Genomic DNA, 10099 nt, shown 5'->3' on the forward strand with positions numbered 1-10099 from the left:
CAGTACATTAAAATAAAAAGATTTTAATGTTCAGATCATGCCGTGCAATTACACTGACAAACACCCATTTGTCATCTAAAAGACACCCGGAAATGTTGTGGAAACATTCAGTAGATCAGATGAGCAAGAGCAGTCATTTCAGATCACAGTAATCATGTTCCACATCAGATAAAATTATGTAATTACAAAGTCACGAGGGCTGTTTTTCAAAACCTGCATCACAAACACGCTCAGTCACCTCTAGATAGTTTCACTTTATGTAGAGTAACTCATTCCAGTAGTAGTTACTTTTGCAAAATCTTTAGACAAAAGCGAAGAAAAGAAATGACAAACAAACAACTGTTAAAATACTAAGCCGATTGAGACTGCACAAGATTTTTTTTAAAGTGACAGTGCGATCACGCCATGATGTAAAACATTACTTTGAAATCACAAATATTTAACAGAAAACAATCCAGTCAAATCTTCCTGAGATGGTTTTGTTCGTCTCATATTTGGCTCCACTGAATTTGAGATAAGGGACTTGGCACTTTTGTTATCAGTGTTCTGGACCGACTGCTGAAAGGATCCGAGTAGGCATACATACCTACAGCTATCCGATGTTTTTTTAAGAACTATCTTTATTTTTGATCTCACATTCTTGGCTCGAGGAAGAACGCACCAGAAGCTTCTAGAAAGATTAAAGTTACAGAATCTCAGGTTAAACGAAAGTACACCCTCAATAAATTGCAGGGTTTTACTATCAAAACAAAAATAATACTACAAAAGTACAATTAAATTAAAAAAAATGTAATTAGGTAAATACAATCTCAAGCAAGTGTAAACACAGGAGTGGTATAGCCTTACTACTTCCATAGGAATTAAGAAGGTTAAGTAGCAGACAGTTTATTCTTTTAGAAAAAGGCTGTTTTGGAAGGGTTGCCATGAGAATGCATTTTCTCTCTAAAAAGAAATCTCATCATCACAGAACCATGTCCTTTGGACAGATGAGACCGTGTTTGGTGAAGACGAAACGCACCATATCTGCAACTATCAAGCATGGATCTGGAGACCTTGGACGTGGTCACCTTGGAGTTGACCATGAGCTCCTCTTCCTATCAAAGTATTCCAGAGTCAAATGCAAGGTCATTTGTCTGACAGCTGAAGCTTAAGACTTGCCAAGGACCAGGTTATTTTTCTCATATTCTGATATGTAAAACTTTAGAAATAACTGAGGACATACTTCTCTTTACCTTGACTGTAGTTTGAAATACTACTTAAATTTTGCGACCTTACTCATAAAAAGTGTCGTAAAAGTGATCCATGGTGGTAAATAACTTCCTCATTGGAAGTTATTTACCACCATGGATCAGTTTTACGACACTTTTTATGAGTGTGTCCACCTTTTTCTGTTATATTTTGCAGCTGACTTTTCCCCTCCCTTTTTTCCCCCTCATAAGGACATTAATAAACCACCTTCAATTAGTCTAGTCTTAATAGTGTCAGGAAATTAATAATTTACTTATTTATTGCTTTGACTGGCCCAACCAGCAATCCTACATGGGTTTTGCATTAACAGATTTGCATTAACAGACATTTTACCAGGGTTATAACCAGTTGCACCAGTACCTCTGTCATTTAAATCACGTGTAAGTGCAACATGCTGCGTCCTCAGATCAATGGAGATTTTACTGTCCAAGTACAACAGTCCAACACAGGAACTGCAAGCTTCATTAAGCTCTGGAATGCTTAAAGCTCATTATGTAACCCAATTACATAAGCAGACACGAGATAACAGCAAATCCACAAATCTGCCGTGAACCCTGGAGATCAGCGTAGCCTTTACTTGCTCTGAAACTAACATTAATGTGGATATTTAACTTAAACCTAGATAACTCCATTAAACTTTAAGAGAGCAGAGGAAGTGCTTTGTGATAAGAGAGTAGTTCTTATCACGAAACGCTGGAGTACAGCTCAAACTGATCAAACACACTACTCTAAAAAGCTGAACTCCAACAACTGTTGTATGAAAAACAGCTTTTTTATGTCTGCATAGATTTTCAGTCATCTAGATCATTGTAGTCTTAACAGCTTGAAATGAAGGTGGGTGAACTTCTTTACATTATATTAAAAAAGGAGAAAAATAACTAAGAAGTCCTTCTTTTTAACAGCTTCGTTACTTGACCAATGTATTTAGCCAGTTGGGGATTGACCGATGCAAAACCTGAGTATATTTGATGTGACTTTAGGGCGTTTTTTTCTGTTTTTATTAAGCACTGAATGAAACACACACACACACACACACCAGGTTTTTAGTTAAAAAAAAGGTCTTTTAAATATATAAAACCACACATATTTGTATAAACTTTGCAAAGAACCACCAGAATATTGAAACATACATTATCTCTGAATGAAATTTACCGCATATTTACTCATACATTACTCATACATAAATCTAGCTTTAAAGATAATCAGTGAGCGTGACCTCGATCAAATCATTTTCCGTGTTTCTTTCATCTCCAGGTCCCTCGGCTGTCTAAGGTACTTCAACTTCCGTCGAGTCATTTTTAACCTCTTGAGCCTCATTTTCTGTTTTCCCTTGCTCCATTCTTTCTAGCTCTATCTTAAGTTGCTCTTTCTCGTTCATTATCACTTCTTCCTCAACAGCTCTCTGCTGCTCCTCTCTCTCTTTCCTCTCTTTTTCAGCCTTTTCCATCTTTTCCTGCTTCTTCAGCTTCCAGAAGAATCTCAGGTTTTTCTCAGGGTACGTCACTTTGGCCAGTGGCAGCTTAAAGATTCTTTCGGTCCCCGTGGTTAAGAGAAGGAAAGTCAGGGCAGACAGGCAGAAAGGCCAGGTGCAGGCTGGAAGACCAAACTGTGGATTAAAAAAAAAAAAAACCAGTTGTGAAACATATTTTAATGTTTTTTTTAACAGTTTTTATAAAAATAGGAGTGAGAATAAAATGTACTTACCCTGGACATGATGTTGGCGATGGCTGAGCCAAGGTATGCACAGAAAAAAGCTGCAGAGGAGGAGTGAAAAATTGTTTGATGTAAATGATAAAGTGTGATTACAAATATAACAGCCTTTGTTTGGTAAGGTTGCACATGGTTGCTTGTCATTTGGCCTTATTTTGCAGATAAGAGAATGCATTTTTGTAATTTTTTTTTACTCACCACATGTGATAGCAAGCAGATGCACTTGCCAGGTGAGAGCATAAAACATTCCTCCAATAGCGATGCAGGCTAACACACAGTTGTACCCCCAGAGGCCAAAGTAAATGTCTCCAAACGGAGCCGCCAGGGCCAGACCTGCAAAATATTTAGTTACTGTTACCAGAGAAGAGTTCACCCAAAGATTGGTTTATCTTAGTAAATTAAAACCCTCCTGATCATTTTGCACCAGCATTTTTTTTTTGCAGGCCATCTTGGAGTTACTATACACTGATAGTGTCTAGATTTCATTCCTTCAATATGTAAAAAAAACCCCAAAAATTATGCCTTAATAGAGTGAAACCCAACAAGTTTTACATGGCATGTCCTTTTTTTTACAATATCGGCTGCCTGGTTAGACACTGTGACATCCTCTCACCTGAAACCATTCCCACTGCAGATCCCAGGACAGCATGAGCACAGGTGATGGGGGAGGAGATAAAGAGGGAGATGATGAAGATGCCTCCAGTCCAAGGGTTGTCACAGCCATAGACCTGGCCTATTCCTACTGGCACTGACATGAAGAGCTGAAAGTGTACAGGCAGAAATGTAAAGCCCACTTTATTGGATGTGCAGCTGTATTTAACTTGTGAACAACTTAAAGTTGCATATATAGTTAACAACATAGGTCCACATTATTTTAACCTGTTAGCTGAAAGCATGTGCTAAAACCTCGGCTACAAGACCATGACTTCTGAAGTTAAAAAGGCTGCGAAACCTGCATGTTATCATTTCCTTTCAGCTACCTTTGCTACGTCAAGCTCAGCCCACGTGATGTTGGGCAGCTCCGAGCGTGGCTGAATGAGGACTTGAGGGAAGTAGTTATTGTAGTGGCCAGTGGCGACCATGTGGAGACACACCAGGATGTTAAAGGGCAGGGTGAAAACAGGAAGATCCCAACGACTGTTGATAGATGCCAGGGCGCTGGACACAATGGGGCTGGACATGAAAAGGCATCACATCAGAAATCTGCTCCACATTTAACTCACATTTACAAAATGACCCAAGTACATCTATGTTCAATCACACCGGTCTGCGCTAATGTTAAAATCACGGAAAGGCAGCGTAAATAACACCTGTATTGTTCTTCTGGAAAAACCTTGGGTCCTGGCCTTCATACCGCCCACCAAAATATTGTTGTAGATGGAGCACACCCTGACAGGAACACCCTCTCACTGCAGAACAATGCACCCCACTGCATTATAGAAACTACTCAGGAATGCTTTGAAGAGTTTGACAAAGATTTTGCACTCTGATCAAACGTGATGCCCTGGAACAAGCCCGATCCATAATACCAGGGAGTGCTCTTAATATCCCAGTGCTAAATACTACAGGAGGCACCCAGACATCCTTATTGTTATGACTCATCAATGTAGATCAATCATTCTTTTTACACATTTCCAGCTTTTAGGAGCAGAGATGACAGATCTGTATATGACTGATATGGTCTCTTTTGTCTACTTAACTACAGCAAATAATTTGTATTATTTATTTATTCATTCATTTGTTTGCTTTTATTACAATGTCTCAGAACAATACGTAACCTATTATGACACAGAAAATGACAACTGATGGCATTCATGATTCATGATTGGCTTATCTACTTTTCTTTATCTACCTTTCACTTTTTATGATGCAAACCTAGTGCACAGTTTCCCCATTTCTCAGTCTTACCACATCATGGACATAAAGATGTTCGGCAGAAGAAGCCACCAGTACCAGTTTCCTGCGTTAGAGAACACGGCCATCAGCAGACCCACCAGTATCCCGTTGTAGCCGTACAGCCCTGCAGCTATTGCACCCCTGAAGGAAAGTTTTTTGAATCAATTTTTTTTTCTAGCTCAAGCCAAATGATAAATTTTCTTTTACTGCCAAGCAGATAATCATCAAGAATGACTTCTCGGCCCGCCTTCTGGCATTAAGACTGACAGTATTTAAAGATAGCATCAGTTAGGGGGGGAAAAAAACACCTGAGTGCTCACACCTGTTCTGTTGCAATAGGAGAGCGGAAATGGTTGCAAAGAGCGTGCCCACAAAGCCATTTAGGGCCCACCAGTAGTTCTGCAGGATGAGGCCGGCAAAAATGACAAGGCCACTCAGGGGGTTGTTGACAAACATCACCTGGGCCGCGCCGCGCAAGACCCAATCCAGCAGCCGCAGCAGGAAGAACTGCTCTGAAAGATGCGACAGTGAGAGATATTTGACTGCCAGCAAACACTTCACATCTTCAAAGGCTAACATAATCATCTTCTTCTATGCAAACTCTCACATGTATGGAGGGAAATAGTTACACATTGTCTGTAGTTACACATTAAACTCGATAGTGCTGCTTGTCTCAAGGGCACATTTTCAAGTTCCCGTCATGATTTTTGTCACTGCTGGGGAATACAGTCATACATGGAATTTCATGGTAGTGCTTTATTGATGTTTTCTGATTTAAGTACTTCAGTTATGCCAGTTGGTATTTTTCACTATTTTAGAAGCTAACTGGGTAATCCTACCAGTTTCAACACCCACACGCTGATTAACTGACTCATGCACGCTCCTATGAAAAGGCGGCATTAGCAGTGAGAAAGTTTTTTACAAAATAGCATGACCAATTTTTTTTTTACTTAACACAACTATCTTATGTCCCAGGTTGTTATACCACCTGCACTGTTGGCAAAACTACTTTCTATTTAGTTCCAAACTTTAAATTTGAAGTAAGCTGCTGATGTTAACCTACTTTCCATCCATTTTCCAAACACCTCCATGTCTCCAGAGAAGTAGGACACTCCTTTGAGGAAACGGGCCCTGGCTTTCTGCAGGGCTGCTGCTCCTGCAGGTTGCACTCGGTCCTCTTGCCTGTCCTCCTGGGAGTTCCCATTCTGAGATGGTAAGTCAGGGTGTGCCATCAGGGGCTGGAGCTCCTGAAGTCAGCAGCATGTTCAGTAATTAATTTCAGAATTACAGTTTGAGTTGTGATAAGTTGAGGTGAAATATGAATATTGACTAACAGTGAAGGTGGTGGCAGAAACACTGGAGGACAGCACGTCAGAACTGGAGCTGCTGGTAATCTTCTGAACTTCCTGACAGTGCAGAGATGTAGCTGTTACTCAGGAGCAAACACACTCTTCCTCCATTTATATATAACAAGGTACACCATAGGTATACATACTGACCACTCGTGAATGTGTTTTGTTTTTCAGTATGATTACTGTTATATTGGTGGCGGTCACGTTTCTGTGCTTCAAAGTCATTCTACATCATTATTAAGTGTGGCCTTTGAAATATCCCCTGAGGGACAATAAATGATTCATTACTGTGTCTGTACCTTTGTTCTATCAAAACATGTAAAAAAAGAAAAATGCAATCTCATATCTTAGGAAATTTTAATATATATCAATGCCTTCTTTCCTTACATGCTCGATTAAATGCAGCCCTTTTAACCCTTTATTTTAAATTTGTATTTAAACTTGAGTGTTACTGGAGGGGATTACAATACTTTTTTTTGCAGTGTCTTTACTTTTGTGTCATGGTCCTGAGTCTGACGACTCAGTGTTTTGTGTTTCTTTATGCTTTTGTTTATCCTGAGTATGTATTCTGTTATGATTTACCGTTTGTTAGGTTTCTGTTCTTTGCTTACCCTGGTCCCACTTCTGTGTTCTGTCTGTTTATGGCGTCACACTGTCTGTTTGTGAATCTGTCTGTTTAGTTAGTTCAGTGTCTTGTCTGGTTCTGTGTCTGAGTTTCCTGTTTTATTCTGAAGGTCCCTGTCTCGTGTGAGTGTGTTCAGATTACGCTTCCCCTGTCCCGTCACCTCTGACTTCTCCCAGGTGTGTTGTCCTCCTGTCTCTCATCCCCTGATTACTGCTGTGTGTATTTAAGCCCTGTGTGTTCTCCTGCCTGTTGCCGGTTCGTCTGTGTTCCACGGTGTCCTGTTCCGCGTCTGCCTCTCTCCCTGTTTCGTGTGTTCTCAGGTTTATTTAGTTTTTTCCAGTTTAGGTTTGTTTAGTTCCTTGTCATCCCTCACTGCCTCTTTGCCACTACACCACCCTGTAAATAAACATCACTCGAATCATCAGTCATCGCCTGCATTTTGGGTCCTCCTTTCCTCCAACACCACACAGCCCGCCTCAGCAGCCGTGACAGTAAGAACACCTGTTCTGACAAACCATCCTACTTTGGCAAAACGTCCTACCGTAAGTAGTTTATGCACATTTCTGCTGTCACAGAGTAATTCTAGCACCAATTTAAGTAGGTATGATGGGTTGCCACTTAACTTTGCCCATCAGAGTATGCTTGTAGCTCATATGCATACAGCCAGAATGGTTTGCCACTTCATTTTGCCCGTCAGAGTATGTGTGTAGCTGTTATTAACAAAGGTAGGATGATTTGCCACTGAATTTCGTGTTGTGCGCATGCGCAGAAACAACAGGTAGGATGGTTTGCCAGGTAGGATGGATTCCCAGAACACCTGGCACAATGGACCCAGCAGCATTCAACCTGCCCGAGGAGCTCCGGGAGGATATTATTTATTCTGTGGACAGTTTAATTAATTTATGGCTGGAGCATGAGGAGAAGGGATTCCGCCAAGCCATAACTAATTGATTGCAGCGACTGGTTTCCGGTCTTACCTGGCTGTTCAGCTCACTCCACCCACTTGTTCAGAATTTCTTTCTGAACGAGCTACACCTTCACCCCCCCTACTGCTCGTCTGAGGATATGCGGTCCGGATTGCCGGATATGGAGTTACCTGGCCCGTTGGAGCAATCTCCGAGGAGGAAGCAACGTTCGCGTCGTAGGTAGGGATGGGTACCGGTATTATCCGGTGCCATGATGGCACCGGTTCTGACATAAATGGTAGTAACCAGACCGAAAACCAGCGCACATTTCGGTGCTTTTTTTTTTTTTTTTGCCTGAGATGTCATACACTTTGGATTCCAGCCAATCATTTTACCTTCGCGAGCGTAGTAGGCGGGCCCAGGTACGTACGTACATTCTTTTAGAGCAGAGCTAAAGATTAAAAATGCCCAAGACGAAGTGGTCAAAGTCTGGCTGTACTTCACAGCAAAAGATTCAAACTTAAGATTAAGGTGATACTGTGCAAAGGAGGTAACTCCTCGAATCTGATGAAACACCTGGCGACGTATAGCATTTTGTTAAAAGCCGAGAAATGCGCCGTATTTGATAGCTTGCTGCGAGACTTCACACTGCGCACGTCTACTGCGTGTGGGTTGCCTGTTATCTGACCCGGAGTTAGCAACATCCCCCCAAAAACCCGAATAGTAGAGTCCTGGCCCCTAGCCCTGCCAGTCTAGCACAAATGATGATCGCAGCAGCAGCCGTTCTTCTCTGCCTGACTAGCTTAATGTTGTTCGTGTGTAATTTACGTTGAGTAGGCTAACCACGTTATTACATTAATGCATGTAAGGTGAACTAGCAAACAGTCGTAGTTACATGCTGCTGACTTCTTGTTTGATGGCAGGTACTCCCTTCACCCTGGCCAAAAAGGCTAAGATGACCAAAGAAAAAGAGGGAAACAGCTAAACATGAGAGGTTTTTGGATAGGTTTTTTTTTTTGTTTTTTTTCCATTGTTGAAGCACTGCTTCCAGCCAAGAGTGATGCCATAAATCCCCTATAGCTGCAGAAAAGGCTAACATTGTTATCTTTTTACAAAAAACAGCTAAACATGAGAGGTTTTTGGACCAATTTTGTGTTCTCCATTCTTTAAGCACCGGTTCGAGCACCGTTTAAGCACCGTTTAAGCACCGTTTCAAAAGTACCGGTTTGGTACTGGTATCAGATAAAACCTAAACGATACCCATCCCTAGTCATAGGCGCCTCACCCCACAGCCGGATGGTGGGACCTCAGAACTGCCGGCTGTGGTGAGTGAGAAAGACACTCTTTCTGTTTCACCAGACTTTGGGACTGTTAATTCTGGGGCTGTGTTTATTCTGTTAGCCGCCCGGCCTGAAGCTCTGTTAGCCGCCTCCACCACATTCAGCCTCACTACCCATAGCTCAGTTACAGTCACAGCCAGACTTACTACAGACTATGCTACAGTCCATAGCCCAGTCTGTAGCTCAGTTGGCAGAAGATCGATAGTATCGATCCCAAGTCGGGATCGGTATCGGATCGATACTAGCCTGGTTAGATCGATTCTTTACTTGGAGTTCTGCTTGTTTGCTATGCTGTGCTTTCGGCAAAAACGAAACACAGCATAGCGCTGACACAGGACTTGCCGCTCCTGTGTCAGCGGAGAGCAGGTACACTTTGCTCCCCCCCCCCCTTTATGTTTCGGTGTTGCGCTGACACGTCACGTGACTTAGACACTTTGGGGGTTATTAAGTTTACATATTAAATATATTTTTACCAATTGTTTTTGTTGTTGAGAATTTTAATTGTAATTTTTGTATTATAGTTTATCAACAGTATTTGTTTTAATTTGTTTACTGGTTTGCCTGCACTTAAGATTAACAAAAAGGAGGGGGAGAAAAAAAAGAGTGCCACCACGGCAGACCCCATGGCATTTTCATGCTTCGCCGCATCATTTATTCTTACAATAATCACACGGTTGCTGTAACAGTACATTCAATGGCTGCAGCTCTCCCGCTGGCAGCCGTACACATCACCACCACACCCCCATTGCCCGCTTCACCCCACCCCACGAGCAGGCGAGGGAATCTGCCCGGATCATCGGTGCCCCGGCCCAGCGACGGGGAAGTGTCCACTCTCGCGGTCGCCCACGCCTCCACCGGAAGCCCGGGAGCTGGCCTGATGGCCACCCATATGGCAAGCAGCGGCGGCGCAGCAGGAGTGGAAGTGAGCCGGGGCTCAGAGGCAGCTGGACAAACAGCCGGCACGCAGGACCATGCAGCCTGCGTGCCGAAGCGGACAGCATGCCGCCCTCAGGCAGGACCCCC

General features: G+C 42.4%; 1 protein-coding gene across 2 annotated transcripts in view; it reads right to left on the reverse strand.

Moving 5' to 3' along the window:
- Positions 1-2015: 2015 nt before the first annotated feature.
- slc14a2 (solute carrier family 14 member 2) overlaps positions 2016-10099 on the reverse strand; it is a 9834-nt gene continuing 1750 nt past the window's right edge. Inside the window, exons 2-10 of one of the 2 annotated variants that reach the window (XM_014329180.2) lie at positions 6189-6260; positions 5918-6101; positions 5177-5366; positions 4867-4995; positions 3939-4131; positions 3572-3719; positions 3157-3291; positions 2953-3002; positions 2018-2854 (exon numbers count right to left, since the gene is read on the reverse strand). In XM_014329180.2, the coding sequence (XP_014184666.1) occupies positions 2516-2854; positions 2953-3002; positions 3157-3291; positions 3572-3719; positions 3939-4131; positions 4867-4995; positions 5177-5366; positions 5918-6101; positions 6189-6260 (1440 nt within the window). In that variant the 3' untranslated portion in view covers positions 2018-2515. Of the gene's footprint in view, positions 2855-2952; positions 3003-3156; positions 3292-3571; positions 3720-3938; positions 4132-4866; positions 4996-5176; positions 5367-5917; positions 6102-6188; positions 6261-10099 lie in introns of both variants that reach the window. The other variant, XM_014329181.2, reaches the window with a different exon arrangement.

The sequence above is a fragment of the Haplochromis burtoni genome, unplaced genomic scaffold, assembly GCF_018398535.1.
Source record: "Haplochromis burtoni strain Fernald_Lab_line unplaced genomic scaffold, NCSU_Asbu1 Contig_485, whole genome shotgun sequence".
NCBI lineage: Eukaryota > Metazoa > Chordata > Actinopteri > Cichliformes > Cichlidae > Haplochromis > Haplochromis burtoni.